At 37.4% G+C, this 22964-nt stretch overlaps 1 protein-coding gene across 1 annotated transcript in view; it reads right to left on the bottom strand.

The window, feature by feature from the left end:
- Positions 1 to 22964, bottom strand: part of LOC121326690 (polypeptide N-acetylgalactosaminyltransferase-like 6) — a 68954-nt gene that overhangs the window by 22266 nt on the left and 23724 nt on the right. Inside the window, exon 3 of the mRNA XM_041270066.1 lies at positions 22339 to 22522. Coding sequence (XP_041126000.1) covers positions 22339 to 22522 — 184 coding nt within the window. The remainder of the gene's footprint in view (positions 1 to 22338; positions 22523 to 22964) is intronic.

Here is a 22964-nt window from a genome sequence, read left to right as displayed (position 1 = left end):
GACAAACGTCTCTCCTCTCCACACCCATTCTCCACTCACCAAAAACACAACCTTGAATATGTGAAAACATGCTGCTTTTATGCAGCTGTACCGAGACTCGACTGCTAATCAATCATTCAATTGGAGTCGCAGTACAACTGCACGTGAATTAATAAAGTGCAATTCCCTGTGCTCACATATTACATTTTACTTGCACATGAAGTGCTGTGCAATCGTTCTGCCTAAATACAAATATACATTTTAAACACACATGATACACAGACCCGTTTATATCCTGTGTACCAATGACTATACACCAACATTTAACACACCACATGCAACATATAACAAAAAATACACACGGGTGGACATTTTTCAAAACAGTGTAGATATATATATATATATAATAATATATATATATATATATCACATAATCCGATTTAACACCGAGATAAAACAATACACAGACAAAAAGGTGAACTGTTGTGTGCTTAAGCTGCACATTGTTGTGCTAAAAAGAATCAAGAAAGGGTACATTGTCCTGAGCGGACGAGAAAAGAAAATGTATTCAAAAAGACAATTTAAGAATGTGAATCACAGAATGCTATGTTACAGGTCACTTCAACAATAACACCGCAAACTGTGTTTTGATTAACTTTCGTTTTTTGGTCTTTAACGTCAAAAACGATGACTTAATCGTTCTGCAACTGACTTAGCAAGACCTCGGTATGACTGATACCGTCCATCTATATGTGGCAGAAATGTCTTACTCCTAGTGTGTCGTACATTTCCATTTTCATTCATAAAGCTCCAAGTTACTCCGTCGTCCCTCAACTCATCACCGGTATCACAGTAGTGGCCAGTAGCAGTGTAACTGTTTATCACATGGTCTGGTCGGTAAGACCAGCCATTCAAGACTGGAGTGCCCTCTCCAAATATATATATATATATATATATATATATATATATATATATATATATATATATATATATATATATATATATATATCCATTTCCTTGCTATCCCCATGCTTCTTTCAAATACTTATACATGCCTCTTCCTGGATCCATTTTTCCCCACATACCTTTGCATTAAGCTTAAAGAGGTCATAACGTGACTCTAGAAACTGTCAGTGGCTAGCAACAGCTTTTCACCCTCCTATAGCGGTGCCTTTTTGAACACCTCTAAAGAGTTCACTGTAAGTGTACTATTCACATTTTTTTACATCTTTTAAAATTATTTCATATGCAACTACATTTTCAGGAACCCTATGCCACTATGAGTAGTTTTAATGTGTTTCACCTTGTAGGTGGTTCAAGTAAAATCTCTATCAAAACGTATTCAGACACACTGAGACGTTCATTTTTTTTTTTTGCATTAATGAATTCATACAATGCATGCAGACATACATAGAAATAGCTCTTTATCACCTGTTGAAAAGGTATTCTGTTTTTGTGAAAGAAAACAAAAGTTGCTTTTTTTTAACAATTTATGATGTTTTGATTTTTCTTTGTATGTTTCAATAAAGTAGATAAAATGCAGTATAATAGTATTCATTTGCCCCTAAATACCCCCCACAATTTCCCCCAAAAGCTGGTCATATATCCCAGATTTTTTTTGCAAATAATTCCACAATTTTCTATTGGTCCTGCTTATGGTAAACATGCCAAATTATGAGGTCAGCCAAAATCTTCAGATGAGCTATATATTAACAGAAGAACAAAGTTCCCAGGCAGTCTTCCAGTTACACTGGAAGACCAGGATGACTCGATTAATAGTTTATTAATAACTGTAGAAATATAACAGTACAGTATGTGGTTTTAAAGTAGCATTCAATCACCCTTAGTGTTGATGTAATTATTAGTACTGCTGTTGAAAACACACAATTGCAGACAAAATGGCTATAATTAAAACTTAATTTCTTACTGGAATTGAAAACACATTGTAATGAAAAGCCTAGTAATCTAAATCTCAGATTATTTTACTTGGTGAGGACTGTTTATATACACAAGAAGGCTGTAGTGTGACGTCAACCCGGAAGAAACACTCAGTACTACCAGGTGAAATATGAATTGTGCTGTTGCGCAGTTTAATCAATAAACAGAAAATAAAAGTCTGCAATTGTTAAGCTTTAAATAGTGTCCTCTCTCTCTCACCCGTTCTCCACTCACGAACACATACCCCTGAGTGAGTGAAAACACACTGCTTTTATGCAGCTGTATCGTGACTTAATTGCTAATCAATCATTCAATTAGAGTCTCTGTACAGCTGCACGTGAATTAATCTAGTGCAATTTCCCGTGCTCACATATTATTATATTTTACCTGCACGTGAAGTGTTGTGCAACCCTCGTGCCTAAATACAAATATACATTTTAAACACTTGTGTGCATAACCCATATTATATCCCGTGTACCAACTACAATACACCAACATTAACACACTACACGCAACATACAACACAGAAATACACACAGGGGCGGGGCAACTTTGATCACCTGAATGTATTTGGTAGGGATCATAATTGAAACACTGCTGTGTTGGATAACCATAACGTAATAACATTTTCAATTTCCATACACCTAACTCTAATTACAAGTTCTTAAATTTCAAACATGGATTTCTACATAGGCAGCGGCCCACCATTAAGCAGCTGCCAAAACGTTCTCAGCATCAACGCAGCTAAAACCCATAAAGCCAAGATACCATTTTGTCATACATAACATATGAGGACGCACAGGGTGAAGCTTAAATAGCACTGGTTTCATGGGTATGACTTTTTTGGTGAACTTTAGTTAGCAAGTAGTATTCGCCGAGCAGATTCATAGGTGTAACTCTGAATCATCACAACAAGAGAGGAAGATGTTTGTTATAGTTCCCTCAAGCCTGAAAGACTATTGTTCCGCACATAGAGTGATCCAACCCTAAGATATCACTGATGTAAACCTTCACCTCTGCAACACAAATATGTGAATATGGCTTTGGGGGTTATTTTCTTTCCCAAGCTTCATAAACTGAACTGCTGTTGCGTCCTTCCTACATCATCATTGCACTCTGAGTGATTGCTAGTATCCTCTGTTTGGCCTATTTGGCAGCCATTTCAGCTGTGATATTAACGTTTAACATATCTCTGTGAAATTATGTTGCAGGTGCTATTCTTATTTTTAATTCTTGTTTTAATTGTGACATTTAAATTCGAGGGATAAGAAGGGTTCAACCCAGGCAGAAGCTGAGCAGTTCAGAAGGTATTTTACTCTGCTGAAGGCATGCCACATGGGTGTTCTTCTACTTTAATACATTCTTTTCCACCCAATTATAACATATGATGAGGTCTGCAGGCACTAGCTTGGCTCATTAGTTCAGTGCTTACCTCCACACTGTAGGCATTTGGTATTGAATATTACCATATTAATTTTGAAAGAATGTAAAGGAATGGCACACTTGGTGTGAAAAGATGTCTACAGTATTCAATAGAATTTAACGATGTTACACTGATACAAGAAAAAGCTGATCTCATATAAATATAAAAGTCAAGTGTTGTTTACCTCACAATACAGTAATATCATCCTACAGCTTAATATGTAGTTAATAATATATATTTTTAATTTAAAAAATCAGCACATTTCTTTTTGCTTGAAGCCATACACTTTTTTTTTTTAAAGTGACAGAAACATACAGCTAATGATGTTGCCACAACCACACCATGAATATAGATCTAAACTTTGCCCTTCTTATTTCACTACCCTCTGTCTCTGCAACTAGAAAAGAAAGTTGCAATATTTCAATTATTTACCATTGGCAGGGATTAAAAGAGCTCCTTAAAGCCATTACTCAGTCAGGCACAAAAACAGAGAGAGGGAGTGATCAAGTGGAAGACTGAGGGTGGTGCCTGTTCATGCCTATCCTACACAAGATAGGTTGCTGTCACTTATGGACACCAATTTCCAGGGAAAAAAACAAAAAAAAAAACAACTCTGTAATTAGGTTGTAAAAAGACAGCAAACAGGATGAACAGAAGGGGCAGCTGTGGGTGCCAAAAGCAATTTGCTCTCTGTAATATGCTCTGGCCTACTTCCTTCCTATCTATAAAGCACCGTAATATACTGGCTTACTCAATTATGGAGGGTAATAGGGAGGCGAGCACTTAACAGTAATGAAATTCAATTTTTATTTTTCCTTCCTACCTATAACAGAATACCATCAGTGCTTCTGTACATCTCTGCTTGCGTAACAATACAGATTGTGAGATGTTGAAAACATCCTAAGAACAAATTGGCTTCAGATACAGTACCCATTAATTAGCTAGTGATGCAGTTATAGATTTATTCCTAACTAACATGTTTCTAAGACAGTGATTTCATTGATATTGGTGTTGAATGCCTGGGCAACATGATTTTACGTGGGTATTTACCTTTGCAGTGCTGATTAAACAATTATAGTAATTCTGTCAGTACTTTACAATAATGTCATTGGGCCAATAATTCCCCAGTGTACCCCCCCCCCCCCCCCCCCCTCTTTTTGTGTAAGGGAAAAGCAAAACAATTTTACAACCCTAATTAAAAACAATTAGGTGTAAGCACAAGCCCAGGCTAATTTAAAAAGCCTTTCTCTAATTTTAATAACACCATGATAAAAGGAATGGCAGTGGTACTTTTAAGCCATTGAAACATTTCAAGTAGCATCATTACAACTAAGGTTACTGGATGACAACATCAAGCTCTCATATACAAAGCCCTAGTTATTTCATCAACTTTTGCTGAGAGTACATGTATAACATACATGGAAATGGTATAGTTTGATGTATGGTTCAAAAGCCTTTCATGAAGACAAGTCACTGATCCTTCATATGCTACAATTAAGAGGTGGACAGTGAGTCTATACTTGCACAAGTCCTACCATTCATTCATGCTGTCCACAACATGCTAATGGATTATCAACTACACAGGGAAAAGAGCTGTTGACAAGGTACTAGTGGTTTGTTACCCAACAGGTTATATAGTTTGTGATGGGCTGAAGGGGGTCCGGTCTGTAATTTGACCTCCTGAAGGAGACACTGAGCAGGTCTCCACTACTGCGTTCAACCAGTATTAGGAAAACCTGACATCTAGGGGATTTGTGTTCGGCTGAATTTAGGGGCGGGGCTCTGGGTGCTAAAGGGAGCGTTCTGTCTCACTGCTCTCAGTGTTGGGGCAAGAATCAGGAGGTGACACTCATGGGGATTTTTTAACTGGAGACATTTAAACAAGAAAAATGTTTTGTGTAAAATGCTTTTTTGGGTTTCCATACATCAGAGAACTAGTACACGAGAAAATCTAAGCTGCTGTAATAAAGCAAAATACCTTGTGCCTGGCTGGTTAATAATGTGTTTTACTACTCTTGCCCAAATTACTTTACAAATGTCATTAGTAGTGAATACTGTTTCAACTAATGTACTTCCGACTCATTAATTAAAAATAAACTCGGAGGTATACAATGAAACTGACCAACAGGTATTGCAGATCATCATGGCTGAAAACCGGCTGAAATGTATTATGATAGATCCTGCAACTCTCAAGGTTCGTTGCCCCTTTAAAAACGTAGACCCAGACACGGAAATGGAAATATTATATATATATATATATATATATATATATATATATATATATATATATATATATATATATATATATACACACATTTCATTCAGGCAATACAGCAAGGGATCAGATGATGCTCTGTATACTACCCTGGCTTAGAAACCCTACCCGTCCGGACGGCTGACCAGCTACTGAGAAAGCATACAACACCACGTTTGGACAAACACAAGTAGTGGGCACTTGAAAGGGAGGTGGCAGATACTGATGAAACGGACTGAAGTGCAGCATTAGTTCGTTCCCAAAATTGGCACTGCCTGCTGTGAGACAGATGGGGAAGGTTATCGGTGTTGCCAAGTCTCACGAGAAAAAAAAAAAAAAAAGCGACACTGTCTTTAAAAACAAGCCAAAAACAAGCGACCTCATGTTACTGTATGGGTGTTTAATCAAGTTCCAACCAGCGACTCTTTAGCATGGTTTTTATAGCAAGGGTATTCTCAAACAGCTGCCTTAATATTATAACAAAGCCATAATGCAGTTCATGGTAAGTGGTTTTATACAGAACTGTAAACCCACAAGAGATATACAATATGACAGACCAAACTCAGTAAAACACAATAATAAAAAAAAGCTGCCCGCATTACCATTAAGGTGAACTACACCACTACTAATTGCAAAACTGTCCATCAGCCACTACTTTCTGCCATCTTGGAATCCACAGTAACAACTAACCTGCTCCCTTGCAATATTTACAGTTAAGAATAAACACGCTCATTAACATTTAAATGTGAAATGCGGGTTTCCATGCAAAACTGGACGTGGATTTTCCCGTGTTTTGTCATTTACCTGAGTAAACAAGATTTACCCTATCATTCTCTTTGGCCGTTTTTTCGGCCACAAACCTGATTCACCCGAGTAATTCTCCCAAACGTGCACGTGCATCACCAGTTCACCTGTAAATTGATCCGCATAGAAACCCCATGACTATAGACTATAGACTATAGTAGGAACATATTATAAAGTATGTTAAATGTCTGTAATAGGATTCATTTCAAAGTACAGTAATACATGCTAAAGCAATCTCTCATATACAACCCTTTTACCATTTTAAAAACAGGTTTATTTTAAACAAGCACAATATGAACACAACAAAACAAAACAGCTAACACTGTATCTTGAATATTAAATAAGTAAAAGGAATTATGATGGTTTTCTGAGTTGGAATTGCTTGGGTGTGAATTTTCTTTCAAGGAATAATGTTTTTCTTTTGTCTCAAGAGAAACATTTTGTGTTGTCATCAGTCTAGAGCTGTGATGGTAGTTAAAAGTGCTTCTAGCTCAACTCTGTGTCAGTCTCTTCATTAACCTGCACTTCTCTTAGCAAAATTGATAGTTGATTTTCCTACCATAACCAGTTCTGTTTTTCTACAAGCAATGAACAGACCCACGATCCGCAGGAATTAAATGCAAAAGAATACATTCCATGGGGATTTAGCCAGACTTGCTGTACAGTATAATTTTACACCCATTTGTGTGAAAGATACAAAAAACAGTCTCTATAGAGAACCTAGCTTTGTAATAAACAAACAAATCAATATTCAAGCAGGATATACTGTATTTATAGTTATTTCGACCTATCTTTCTGTTAAATATGCACACAGAGTTGCATTAAATGTACTTTTATTTGCAACAGAGACAGGATGAAATTTGGCTATGTTAATTTGCAATACATACATTAATGTAAAGTGCTAATAAGTATTGCTAGTGCTAACTACTATTCCTAAGAAAAATTAAGAAATTCACAAATTGAATATAAATAAGGTTAAACAAACTGCCAGATTTAAAACATGTCACATACAGACAATTTGTAAACATACTGGAATTGTTATTGGACTTGTGCACAGTTTTAAGAAAAGTGCCATTCAGATTTAGTTTTCCAATCATAATATAAGACATTTTAAGAACAGGGTTAGAGTAGAGGAAACTCAATTTAAGAATCTCAACACTGCATAAACATCTCTTTGTCACTGTACTTGTTGTCTTGAGATGAATACAGCCCATTTAACAATTTAACTCCTGTGCATATCAACCATGTGGCAAAGATGTGTAGAAGCTAGCTGTGCAACTATTAATCGATGCATTGATTACTGATTATCTGTCCTTAAATTTCCCAAGCTTTAATTACATATTGGTGAATCGATGTATCAAACTAAAACCCAAATTAAAGACTCTTGTTGCCGGTTTGCATTAAAACCTTGAGTGTGTGAGAGTGTGTTAGTGCTAGTATGATAGATTAGCACATTGCTAGGATACACACTTTAGGCCTCTACATTTGCACTGGACAAGCCAAATCAGAAGTAGTCCTATGGTAATCATGTTTTCTTGATTTAATAATTAAGTCAGTATGTTTTTTTGTTTTTGTTTTAAATTGATTAAATCTACGGATTACCCTCTTTTGTTTCAAAGCATGTTGTGTTTGAATTATATGGCAATATTATATAAACGGAAGCAGAATTTAATGCGACAGTTAAATTAGTCAGGATTCGTGAGATCAGTTAAAAGATTTTGCTTTGCTTTTGAACATAAAATGTTACCAATAATGAACAACCATAGTTAAGACAGAAATTACTTCTGTTAAAATATAATATTTATTTTATTATTATTACAAGGTTTACACTTTTGGGAAACCTTAATGTTTCATGGTTAAACCCTTTTTCTAGTGATTTCAAAATTTCAGTTACCACAACCTGTAACTCGCCTTAATTACCTTATACAGAAATCTCACACTTACTGTGGACAGTAAGCAACAATTTAAAAAACACTTTCTGCTACAAATGAGATGTATGTCAATTTGACAAGGAATGCATAGTTGGGAATGCATGCTTTATATCAATAGGGCTAAATCTTAAGGATCTGGAGGATTCACATTTTTTATATGTACCGGATTCTGCCGAGTCAAAGCCCCAGGGGCGTCGAATTGATGCTAAGACAAAAGTGGGGGAGGGGGGTTGACTCACGACAGGGACAAAATAACAAGCAATATTACTGCTAATTTAACATTAGCTAGATATATTATGTTTAGAATTAGGCATGTTTAAAATTCAAAAGGCACAGCACACAGTTACGTTAAAGAATCAAGAAAAGTAGTTAACATTTATTAAAAGGTGAAATAAAAAGTAAATGGTTTGCCTGAAAAAAAGGGCGCTGCGTTAAGTCCACTGTAATGTCATTCTACAATTATGCATTGTATATTAAATATGCATTTTTTAAATTCAAACAGTAAAGCACACCACACAGTTACGCTAAAGAATCAAAAAGTGCAGTTAACACTAGAACTGCCACGGCAGTAATTTTTACAGTTTTCACTTTTAAAGTTTAAATTACTGTGTGTGGGTGAAAGATACGTAGTTGTCTGTTCTTGACATTTCCTAAATACATGTATTAAATACCCTGATGGTGTTTAAAAGGCAGGATCGTAAAAATAAAATAAAAAGTTATAATCCCCTCTACCTTTACCTTTTACAATACATGTTTTTGAATAACCTACAATATTCTATTTTATTTTTATATACAAACCTGTTGTTATCTCTACTGGATTTCGCAGCCATCAATTCCTTAGTTTTGTACAAGGAATGCACTGGGGAAAATATCAGTAGGAGAGATTTCTACTTACTTGAAACGCAAGATGTGAAATCTCAGGCACCGTTTGCGAATGGTAATTTCTTTTATTAATTTTTTTGCGCATGGTTATTAGAAATGGTGAAAAAGTGGGGGTAGGGCGGTAGTTCAGACATGTGCGTTGATATATTATATTATATATTATAGAAAAGGTAATTAATGGCGCATTCCCTGTTTTTTTTTATAAGTGTGTAATGTAATCATCATGTTTAAAAAAGTCCAGCTGATTCGGAATGTTTACAGAATTGACAGGTATCAAATGAACTACTAAATGAGATTCGGAAACAATATATTTCCTTTCGGAATTATGTCTCTGAAGATGATCCGACCTAAAAAAAAAAAAAAAAAAATTGCATTTTTTCATCCTTTGTATTTGGTTTTCATTTGCATTTTCTGACACAATACATACACAATCGTCTACACACCGTTGAGTGTGAAAGTCGAATTCAGCCACAAATTCCATCTCACTATTAGTTTCTAGTACTAGTTTTTCTTAGTTGACCTGTGGGGATAGGATGATTCTAAAATACTAATGACGTGCATATACACTGACACCAGTCAATCGCAACCCGCGACTCACAAAAAATTAAAGCGACATTTTAAAAATACTCACTCACATGCACACTGGGTTACCTGTTTCCTCTTTTTACCCTTGGGATATGAAGTCCACATGAGCTATACAATTTAATTTTCACTCCCTCATCCATGAGTTGCCAGCACACTACCATTATTAATCAAGAGAATGTGGCAGGCACTGAGATCATCTCAAATAGATATATAAGTAATGTTTGTTTTGATTGGAGATGTTTGGATTTACAGTGTTATACACATTAATGAAAATGGAAACTGAAATGGATAAAAAAAAAAAAAATTAATAATATCAATGTATAAATCTAACATGCCATTTCCCAACTGAAAATAATGAATTTCTTTACTAGTTAGACCCTCTGTGACCACTCCCTTGGATCTGCCATAACAGTATTCCCTATAAACAGGTACATGTAAGAAAATCTCCTAATACTGTCTTAGATTTAAAATAAGATTTAAACTGGTTTTACTAGCCACAGACGCTATATCTAAGTTCTCAACCCACAAGTAGTTGGCAGCATGTTGTTCATACCCTGAGATTGATGCATCGTGTCAAGAGAATGGGCAGATTAGTTAAAACATTATCACACTAATGTCACAATCTTTGCTTTCACAGTCAATCTTTTTGCCTATTTAAAATATTCCTAAAATTGACGGCTACCTACTGGAATAAAGAAATTGCCACTCTGTTGATTAAAATCTGAATAAAAAGAGTATTGAAAATTAAGCTCTTTTAAACCAGAGAATCTAGTAAAACAAAATCAATGTAACGCAACAGCAATGCAAGCCTCTTGTAAAATGAACTCTGATTACTCTTGAGTATCCTTGGAGTGTATCTCAGCACAAACATAGCAGGAGGCAGCCTATGCTATAGCCCATTGCCTTAGCCACAAATAGAGCACCTAGAAAACTCCTCCTTGTGACTACCTCTATATGTACAAATTTATTTCAACAATCTTCAATCTTCTTGGTCTGTGACTAAAAAGATCAAGATCTTTTTTTTTTGAGGGGAGTTACCGTATTAGCAGAGGTATAGAGCTTTCATTTTACTTTTAGGGATAACCTGGCCCATAACCTGATATCCCTTTCTTTGTGCATACAGGCACATAAGATGTGTAGATAAAATATGAACAATATTCGGCTCAAATAAACTTGGAATTGGATAGGAAATTGACCTTAAATGGAAATGAATGATTACCTATCGTAAGGCAAAATGTGTTTTATTAAATTCTGGGAACACAACTCCTGTATGTACTATTGCTTTGGATTGAGGACTAGTCTGCCATTCTAGTTCGTTAATTGTCAAGGTCAGCCTCAAGCACTCCCAGAAGAGTTCTTATGTGAGTAGAGCTTGGAGGCCTAAGGGGGTATTTGAATTGCCTGCACACTACCACTATGAATAAAGCGAATGTGGCAGATACTGATCAAATAAATATACAAGTAATGTTTGTTTTGATTGGAGATGTTTGGATTTATAGTGTTATACACATTAATGGAAAGGGAAAGTGAAATGAATTTAAAAAAAGGACATAATTTATTCTGTTAACAGTAATAGAAACTGAAACAGAATTTAGAAAAAAAAAACTGAACTTAAATAGAAATAGTAATAATGCTGAATGTGTTTTCCAAGGCTAGCAAGCAGGGAGCAAAGGATTACTTTAATATCACCGTTTCCCATTCATGGGGTTTCCATGTGAGTTTTTTTTTTCTTTTTCTTTTAACTCAAGACATTTCCACAAGAAACATATCTTGTGTAAAATGCTTTTTTGGGTCTCTGTTCGCTCAGTTTATTTGCCTGGTTGGTTAATGATGTGTTTTACTGCTCTTGCCTAAATTGTTTTTCAAATGTCATTAGTGTGGTTTTATGTCGTTAGTAGTGAATACTGTTTCAACTAATGTATCTCACGACTCATTAATTAAAAATGAACTCAGAGGTATAAAATGAAACTGACCAACAGTAACTGCAGATCACCATGGCTGAAAACCAGTGGAGACGTTACTGATTGATTTGGCACTGGTGAACCTCTTCAGAGCCGTCTACAGCCCGTCACCGACCTCTGCACTGATTGACTCGGCACTGACCACTGACGGCACTGCACTGACTGTCGTTGGAGGCCACACTCTCCCTATTCAGAGAGGACGCTCTCCTACAGGTCAGAATATATCAAAAGTTGTTGGGGCTGATGGCAGCCACCACGAAAATCCTTCCACTAGGGCTGCTGAGAATCTGTTCACTTCAAGCCTGGGTGAATACGCTCAAGGTGCACCCGGTCCGCGATCGGTACCGGCTGGTGCGAGTGTCCAGACAATGCCGAAAGACACTGGAGTGGTGGCTCCATCCTGGCAATCTGCACCTTGGATTTCCCCTTGGATCCCCTTTCAGAAGGGAAGTGGTCACTACAGACGCCTCCAGCCTGGGCTGGGGAGCGGTCTGGAATGGGAGAGGAATAAGAGGTCATAGGCAGCAAGCGCACATAAATGTCCAAAAACTGCAAGCAGTGAACCTGGCGTTATCTCATTATCACCAGCAATTAGCACACAAACATATGCTGGTCTGGACGGACAATACTACAGTGGTAGCCTACGTAAACCATCAAGGCAACCTGCGCTCGCCAGGCCTTCACCACGCAGCGCATAGACTCCTGTCTTGGACGCACAGAAACTTGCATTCCATCAGGGCAGTTCACCTCCTCGGAGTGAACAACAAGGCAGCAGACCTCTTGTCCAGAAGAGCTCCAGACAGCTCAGAATGGAGACTGCACCCCTAAGTGGAGCTGCAGATTTGGGAGAGATTCCATATTGTACGGGTCGACCTCTTTGTCACAGCCGAGTCCACTCATTGCCCTCTATGGTTCTCCGTGGAGAGAGACGGAGGCCCCCTGGGAGTAGACACGCTAGCTCACCCCTGGCCACTGGGGCTTTTGTATGCATTCCCTCCGCTACCATTAATACCCCTGACACTAGAGAGGATCAGGATGGAGAGAGCATAGGTTGCTGGTTGCACCCAGATGGCTGAGGCTCCCCTGGTTTGCTCTCCTCTCCGACATGCTGTCAGGTCAACCATGGCAGCTCCCGCTGCGCAAGGACCTCCTGAGCCAAGCGGAGGGGCTATAATGGCACCCGAACCCAGCCCAGCTCCAACTCTGGGTCTGGCCATTGAACGGAGCCATCTATTCAGACAAAGTTTGCCAGATGTAGTAGTAAAAACGCTACAGTCTGCTAGGGTGCCGAGCACTAGAGCCCAGTACTCATACAAATGGAAAGTTTTGCAAGACTGGTGCATTGCCGAAGGTCACGATCCTGTGACCTGCCCTATTGAGACGATATTAACCTTCTTGCAACACCTGTTTGATGCAGGAAAATCAGCGTCCACTTTGAAGGTATACTTGGCAGCAATATCAGTGTGCCACGATAAAACTGACTTGTGTCCTCTGGGGCACATTTCCTGGCAGTGCAATTTCTTAAAGGGGTTTGGAGGCTTTGTCCTTCCATGAAAAGTATGGTCTCCAAGTGGGATCTAGAACTGGTACTACGGGTCCTTATGGGTCCCCCATTCAAGCCCATGGCGTCAGCAGAACTGAACCCTGCTTCCTTGAAGGTGGCATTTTTAATAGATATTACGTCTGCCAGAAGACTATGTGAGCTTCATGAGCTGTCCATCGATGACACATGTATGGCTTTCACTGGAAATGACTCACGGGTAACATTAAGAACAAATCCAGCCTTTTTGCCAAAGGTGGTATTTCCATTCCATATTAACCAACCAGTGGTTTTGGAAAGTTTCAGACCTACCCCGCATGACCCAAAGGAGGACCGTCGACAGCACACGCTCTGCCCAGTTTGGGCTCTGCACTGTTATTTGGATAGGATGGCATCCTGGAGACAGTCCAACCAGCTGTTTGTCTGCTATGGGTCCCACTCTAGAGGTCAGGTCCTATCGAAGCAACGTTTAGTGCACTGGGTGGCAGATGCATAAGCTTGGCGTAAATTAACAGACGGACTCCCCATTACCGAGGGATATTACGGCCCATTCTACCAGGGGCCAGGCAACTTCGTGGGCTTTCCTTCATGGCGCCTCCTTAGAAGAACTATGCAATTCTGCTACATGGACAGCTAGTCAGACATTTGCACATTTTTACCGCCTTGATGTTGCAAACCGAGCGAGACCCTCTCTGGGCTCTAGGGTGTTGCAGGCGGCATGCCCTTAGGCGTCATGTGGGCTCTGTTGCTGTTGCCGTGAGGCTGTACTGTCGGTAATCTGGAGCCACGACTGCTTTGGTACAGCTTCCCATTCAGTACTGGTTCACAGTAATTCCATTGAAAGTGAACGTTAGGTTATTACCATAACCCTGGTTCCCTGAAAGAGAATGACAACCATTACCCTTCGAGTTCGTGTCCCCAGCTGACCTCTTATTTCAAAAGAAAATGGAGATATGTTATTGTGAGGACGTCCCTCTTCAGCAGGAGGTGGAAGGGACTCCCCCTCACAGCAGGGGCCTGATAGGAGAGCTTTTTTATATATGCTCAGTGATTGACGGTCAGAGAGGGCTCTTTCCCATTCGGTAATGGTTGTCATTCTTTTTCAGGGAACCAGGGTTATGGTAATCACCTAACGTTCACCAATTATATTTATTAACTTGGAGGGCAGACAGGCATTGTCTTTGGACATAGCTGGGATCTTAAAAAGGGCGGGAATTAATTCAGTTACATTTAAGCAGCTCACTTGCTCTTCGTGTTTAACTAGTTGTTACAGCAAGGGTATTCTCAAACAGCTGCTTTAATAGTAACACAGGAATAACGCAGTTCATGGTAAGTGGTTTTATCCAGAACTGTTACCCCACAAGAAATATACAACATGACAGTCTAGACACAGCAAAAAACAATATAAAAAAAGTTGCCTGCATTATCATTAAGGTGAACTACCCGAGTGCTAACCATAAAATCGTCTTTCAGCCACTACTTTCTTCCATCTTGGAATCCACAGTAACAACTGACCTGCTTATCATTCACACTAGTTTTGCTTTAAAATAAACTGCTTTCAGGAGGCCTAACAGCTGTTCATCACTGTGAGACAGAGCACTCTTCATTGCTTTTGAAATTGCCTGATGTGAAGTTTTTGCATGAAGAAAAAGGTGCTTTTCTTTTAAACCAGCGCTCCATTTCTTTTTTTTTTTAGCTGTTTACACTCAGCCCTATTTCAGCCTGTCTGTCACTGTTTTCATTTATGTATGTTTAACTACAGGATAGCTTGTACTGCATGCATGTTACATTTCAAATGAAAGGCCACAAAATGGCTGTTAAGAGTTAAAGAGAAAGTCACCCCTTGCAAAACAACACCTAGATAGACTTAATATTGTCCTTTTTTTAAAAAGCTGTTTACTTACTGCAGCATAGCTGGAGGACAATGCAGCTCCTGGGCAGGGAACAGACAAGCCTGCAGGTGTCTGGCAAGACAACAGGGGTTGCTGGTGTGTGGTGAGCTGAGGACACCCTGGCTGACCTAAATCCCCTGGCAATGCTCAACCAATTGAGCACTGCCTCCTGGGAACTGCTGTCCACAGTTGGCTGTGGAATAGCCCAGACTTGAACCAGTGATTTCCAGACTATAGGGCACATTCTGCACTCATGCAGAGTGCTTTTACTGGATGCGCCACTCGAGAGCCCCTTTATATATTTATATTAACCAGATCTACTCAGAATGTGGCTCATAGTGCTTTCATCACTGACACCCACTCCTTTATAGATTTCTGTAGTGTTTCAGGCATTCTAAATTGTACAGTTGCTTGGTATCTTAAAATATCAGGGATTTTCCTCCACTGAAAGTTGCTGATATGCGGGAGCCACTTGAAAATGCGCAATTCTCGCAATCCCGCCCTGAAATTCAAGCCCTACATTTACGCATGAAATGGGGGTTTCCATGCAAAACTGGGCGTGGATTTTCCTGTGTGTTTCGTCATTTTTATGAGTAAATGAGATTTACCCTATCCCTCTCTTTGGCCGTTTTCGGCCATAAACCTGATTTACACAAGTAATTCTCCCAAATGTGCACGCACATCGCCATTTCACATATAAACTGATCCACATGGAATCCCCATAATTGAGTGATTCCTGCGTTAGTGAACATAATGATATATGAGTTGTCCATACAAAGACAGACCAAATGGAGCAAGTTCACCTGGGAGTAGTTCAATGTGTTTTGTGTATCAGAACTTGTCGAGTTGCACATGTAAAAAAAATAGTGGTCTGTTCTTCAATGACTTTGTTTTCCACCAACAACAAGTGCTGGACAGAAATGTAAAAGTTCTGTGTGGGAATACTTTCAGTACAGTAGTATCATTAAAGCAAATATATTGTTTTAATAAGCCCCAAATGTAACAGAACTACGAGCATGATATGCAGAGTGGAGCTCAAAGGCAAGACTTTCATTAAACTCAAAACACACCTTAACAATTGCCACAAAGAAGTGTGAAGAGGTAGAAGTAAGGGACACAAGTAGAAAGCAGGCTCAAATCAGGAAAAAGAAAACTTTGGTTTAGAATATCTCCATTTCAGATGGATTTGAAACAATCACATTGTGCCTGAAATGAGCAGAGCTGTAGGGAATTGAGTTCATTGAATATAAAAAAAAAACAAAAAACGGGAAGCTTTGGTGAATTTGTTTGTGGAGACTGGCCTACCAATTAGATTGTGTTTATTACCAACCTTTAATGATTTTTGTGGGATACTTGACTCCAAGTGGCTCTGTTAGGATTAACAGTCAGCTTGTGCTACGCATGGTCAGAGCAATGTTGCTATTATATAGTGCATAGTTGTGTTATTATTACTTGACTGTGTTTTTCATAAGTCATAGAAAAAAGCAACAGAAACAGAGATGACTGACAAATATATAAGGCTCATTTTTTACCTTATTATTGTTGGATTGATGACTATAGGCCCTTTTTTAAATGCCCAGGCAAATGCCCAATATGAACCTGTGTGCTTCTTCTCAAACGTTAAAACGTGTAGGTTCTGGCACCTTAAACTGGCTATGCAAGTAGAATTCAGGCAGCTCATTATCATATTTGCAGAATATTAAATTTTATTCAGTTTGCTATGAGATTGATTTCCATTAGAAACAAATATAGATACTGAGAATGTGCATTAACATACATTGATAATGGCCTGTTTACTCCTTCCATAAATCTTCACATACTCAACAATACGCAATTATTAAAAAAAAAAAAAAAAATGTTTCCCAGCCTCCGTAATTGTACCAACTTCATGATATGAATAACAACCCCCTTACAATGAAGGACAATCTTGAGATGTTTTCTTATAATGAATACAAGGTCACTTACTGTAAAATACAATATCCCTTCATGTATCATTTATCTTGTGAAATTACCAATACTTTCCAGGGAGACTTGCAGTCTTACCATTGAATTACGAACTACAGTATAGTTGTATATTTCTGTGGGGTGTGGTTAAGAGACTTAGTAAACAGGAGAAGAGACAATTAAGTTTCCATTCCTAAACACAAGGTGTACTTTCACCAGCAGGTGGGGGTGTGAGCCCAATAATATGGAAGGCAGTAGTGGACCTCTTACTTTAGTACAAATTACAGAACTTTGAAAACAATACTCTGCTAAAATATGTTATGCATTCATCTCAGGCGCTTGTCTGCAATCCTTTTACAGTGAGGAGTTTTTTGCCAGTGAACTGTGATTTAAAATGAGCATCTTCTTCCTTATATAAGACTTCAGTAGCCTGTCGCTCTATATACCAGACATAACAAAATAATAAGATAGTAGAAGGTAATCTTTTTTAAACTTTTTGTGTACAGATTATACTGTTGTAAACCTTTAAATAATACTGCATTTTTGCTTCTATAAGCCTATTTGGGAGACTCTGTATATCCTCTTTGTTCCTTACCCTGTTTTAGGTTTAGTATAAGCTGCCCAATGCTTTGGTTGCAGCAATCTTTCATCAGACAGACATTTGACAAGTGTGTTCAACTCACCTAAATCCGTGAAATGGAAGAATGAAGCTTACTTCAGGCTGAGTGGGACTTTCTCTAGCTTGTGTTGGGATTTTTATGTTCAAAGAATCCGGTTCTGAGACTACTGCTAATGAAAGGTCAGAGTCCAGCTCCATAAAATACTTAAGCCTTCTTGCTGTCAGCAATAATGCACTACAGATAGGTCTAGTGCCATGGTACAGTACAACTTAGTACAACTTCTCTTTTTAATTTAAGTTTGCATCCTCCCCAAAAAGAGTGTCATATTTTTTTTTTACCCTACAGTATGCTAAACTCCCTGCACTGACTAGATTAAAACCACATTTCTGGAAGGTGACAGCTAGTGGTTTCCATAGAACAGTTGCTCTGGTGTCTTAAGATTATTGTTCCTCATTTTCAGTTTTTATCTGATTTTATTTTATTCAATTCACACAGGTCCCGAGTACCTCCTCAACCTCTTTGGAACTCTCTCCCAGCTTTGGTGTGTGATGCTCCCACCATCGTTTACTTTAAATCAACTCTCAAGCCCCAACTGTTCTCTCTTGCTTAAGATTATTGTTCCTGCTTTCCATACTCTTTAAGCCTGATATCTGCTATTCACTGCTGTGTTGCTGTTACTATTTCATGTATTATGCTACTATCATGTATTATGCACTTTCCACTATATTTAATGTACTATTTCATGTATTATGGTACTATCATGTAGTATGCACTTTCCACTGTATTTAAAGTACTATTTCATGTATTATGATACTATCATGTATTATGTACTTTCCACTATATTTAATGTACTATTTCATGTATTATGCTACTATCATGTATTATACACATTCCACTGTATTTAATGTATTATGTTTTTTTTGTTTTACTGTATATCATGTATTATGCATTTATTTGTATTAGTAAAGTTGTTACTGCATCTTCTAAAGTGCTTTTTGATGGTGGTCCACTATGAAAGGCGCTATATAAAATAAAGATTGATTGATTGATTGATTGATTGATTGATGTGTCTGTGTTTATTTTTCCAGTTGAAAACCCGGAGAAAATCAGCAGAGAATAAAACTCAGCTCAGTGACGTTTGGGAAAAATCGATATTTATAATTCTCAACAATGTCATCATTTTGGTACCATACTGAACGTTGTGAAAATGCAAATAAAAGTCAACACACTGTACTTGTTCAATGTGTTTACTGTTATTTAGTAACATGTATTCAACAACTGACCAATCGCCTCTTATATTTTAAGCATCTCAATGAAATTCAACATTTAAACACAGCAGTGTTAACTCACGTTCTCACCGCTGTGGTTGGGCTAATATTAATAACAATCAAGACTTTTCATATATAGGCGAAATATAAACTGAAATTCATGCAGCTTCTGCCATAAGAAAAACACAAATGAATTGTACATTTAAACAAAACACAATCATGCCACAACCATATTGCAATGATGAAGTAACCAGAATTATACATGTTTGATTTAAACAGAATGGTATTAGGTACCACAATACAATATTCCGCAAATGCACTCTTTATTACTTTAGACTTCCGAAAAAAAAAAACACACTTGCATGCAGGAGACCAAAATAAGTGCAGATACATTTTACACACAAATTACAGCCCAATTTTAAAAACAGCAGAATAATGCCACCACTCAACATCGATTGATGTGTATAATAAGCTGGCAATCCTCACTGATTAGTTCGTTCATATATGTCAATCATGACATCTATACGCGTAGACGCGAAGCTGCACGAGAGCAATGAGACCCATAGCTGCATCTTTTTCGGCGATACAGGTGTATCTTGTTTCACTATATTTTTGTAAATATGTTGTATTTTTTATTTTTTTTATAATCCGCAAATGTTATTGATTATATCTACATAATGACTGTTAAGGATGACAAATACAGAAGAATTTTGTATTTTTTAAGTATGTTAAATGCAATGTATCCATAACTGCTCTTCGATATCAAAACTTTATAAACATATTATATTTTATAAATTTTAACAACAAATATTTATTTTAACCTTAGGTGATAATTGTAATGCAGTACATCAACCCATTAAAACATGTTCTTTATACATACTGTATAGTGGAAAATGTTGATGCACATTTTCTTGAATCTTAATATTAGGTAATTTACACCAACATCAAACTCTACACTTATAATTTAACATTGTGTTACAATGTGAGTTTCATAGAAAAATTGAAGGAAAGTTGGATTTCTCCCAAATTAATTTTTTCCTGTTAAATACTGACATTACTCTGCCCAGGGCTTTCAAAGGCTCCAGGCTCCAATGTTTTGTTTGGTTTTTTTTTCTGAATACTGAAGCACTCTTACCCTCAACTGTACGATAACTTATATACAGAAATACAACTTGCCATGCCTTCATATATCCTGCTCAATAATGTTACTTTTTTTTTTTTTTACTAACAGTCATCGAAAGCATACACATATTTCAATCAATGTAAGCAGCATCCTGTTCTACTGGTATTTCTCAACAAGCAAGTCTCGCTTAAGTAATAAAGAGAATAGTGCCGGTGTTCTGACTGTGTTCTGACCATCCCCCCCCCCCCCCCCCGAACCCCCCTTAAAATAATATAATCTACTCGAAACCATGTTGCCTTTATCTCTGGTTATCCTCTGGGCAGTAAACATCAAGCCGAGGAATTTTTTATTGTATTTATTTTTTATTTTTTTAAATACACGTTCAGATGGGATACTCCTGGATATTTTTGTAGTGAACGAATCGGTAAAATTTCAGGGCAAATCAGTAAATATCATTTTTTAAAAGTAGGAATTTATATGTGAAAATAAGTAAAAAACAAAAACAAAGAGCCCTATTTGTGATATTGATATTATTTTAATAAATATTTGTCATTTCTGAACTTCAAAATCCATTTTCAAACAGCCTAAGATTCATAACAAATAAATTATATGGACAAGGTTTTTTTGTGTTTGTTTTTTTTTTAAAAGATGCATCTCAATTAGCTTTTTCAAAACACAAGATAAGACACATTTTCCAAAATAGTCATGGTAACAGGAAACACATAGATAAATCTGAAGACATGGAGAAAGATTTTGAGAAAGAGGTTTATTATGGATGAGACTCCAAGCATACTCTGAGCACTAAAGGTTTAAACTGCTTCAAGTTGATAGCCAAACTGTATCATCCATTTTTGGAAGCCTGTTCTAAATTGCTTTCACTAATTGATTGCAATCCATAATTCTACTCAATCTTCCTTCACGACAACACAGAATCCACTTTGTCCTTGATGTGTATGAAGTTCCCATTAGTGTACTGTTTGAAAATTGAGGCACTGTAGAAGAAGGAAAACCTGTGGTTAACTTGTACAGGCCATTGGTTTCTGCAAAACAATTTGTAATCTGTCATAAAATCCTTCATTCAGGACGAAATTGCTATTGGACTTTATGTTTTAGAAGAGTGGCGATTTAAATTTTATAGCTCCTATTACTAGTTAGTCTATTCTGATAGCAGTAAGGCTTTTTTTTTTTTTTTTTGCTGTGCTGGATTGATAAAGAATATTGCCTTGAGTTATTTCAATATTTTACTTTAATATAAGGGATCCAAGGGAGGGTGCGAGAAGCATCAAAAAAAAAAAAAAGTACAACTTTTTTAAATGTTTTATTTAAAATGTATATGTGACATGACGTTCTGTAGATGCCGCAAGTTGATTCTATGGTAGTATTAAAGCAGGTTGATACTAGTGGGTTAACCACCCTACCCCCCACCCCCACAAAATGGCAAAATGTCTAAGACTTTTGCACAGCAGCGTATATATAGGCCATTTTAGAATGGGCTTGCTAAACATATTCTGGTATATAACATTTTTAAAGTGAATTGTTATTTTCTAATATTGCAGCAGTGTAACCTGAGAAAGATTTTCATCTAGTTCATTTTTTGCCTTTACATTACTGCTGTGTTTTAGTTCTCATTGAAAACTGATGTTAATATGAGTAGCACATGAGTAATTATCTGAGGAATTGTTCTGTTATTGTTTCTAAAGTATTTCTGATATCCCACTATATGCAACACATTTTTTCCAATGATATCAACAATTGTAGATTTTCAGCATTTCAATAAAGAAAATTCAACATTATGAACTGCATTATATTCCTGCTCCACAGGGCATTTCAATTAACATTTGATAAGCACTTGTTGAGATAAGCTATTAATGGAGCACACATACAATACTGTGTACTGCCCTTCAGGAAAATTGACTCTGTATTGTTGTATTTATACAGTCCTTAAGTATGGACACAATTAGTACATTCACCTCCAGAATTGTGAACACCCACATATTGATATTGAAAAAAGACATTAGAAATGTCACTGCAAGATATCATTGGTCTAATGGTCCATAAAATACAGAGAGGGCTGCTTCACATGCACTCTAATGTATAACTAGGGGAGGGTTGGGGGGGGGGTAAAAGAATAAACATCACGAAGTTTTTTCAGCAGGATGTGTCTTATTTTAGTGCTTAAGTCCAAGTCACTTACTCAAATGGATCACTGGGGTCAGTACTCTGGAGCTCAGCTGGAATGGGAATCCGCTTGTAGTACATTTCCCAGTCAAACGCTCCTCGCATGGCATCTCCAGCCTGCGCCTCATACCCAAAGTGGTTGTGGTCGATAACATCAATCATGGGGCACACAATTGTTCGGTGGTTTTGAGCAATCTGGTCTGTTGGAGAATGAGGATGGTGAAGGGGAATAAAAAAGGCAGATTTGAATCAGATCATCCATCATATTAAACCAAAGCACTTGTGTGCTTCCCGGTGGAGGAAAGAGAGATTGTTCACTGCAGATCCCCCCTGGAACTCTTCTCTTTCAGTCCGTACTTAGAGCATATCTGAAATTAGACTTCATGCAGCTGAGCAGTGATTAGAAACAATTACATTTTTTCAAAGTAGGTTTACAACAGTGAGCCCTGACAAACCCCAGCCATCTACATCTGTGTCACTCAGCCACGTTAAGCTGTCCCAGATCTGTCACCCACAGTGCAAATCAGTAGTGTAAAAATGGCAGTCGTTGAGAATTAACAATTTAAAGATGCATCCCTTGTTTAGATTTAAAAATGAAAAAAATAAAATGAGTAAAATTAAACAAACCATCTTTTTAAAACA

Source organism: Polyodon spathula, chromosome 2 (assembly GCF_017654505.1).
Source record: "Polyodon spathula isolate WHYD16114869_AA chromosome 2, ASM1765450v1, whole genome shotgun sequence".
Lineage (NCBI taxonomy): Eukaryota > Metazoa > Chordata > Actinopteri > Acipenseriformes > Polyodontidae > Polyodon > Polyodon spathula.
Note: the sequence above shows the minus strand (reverse complement) of the source record. Positions and strands in the feature narration are given on the sequence as shown.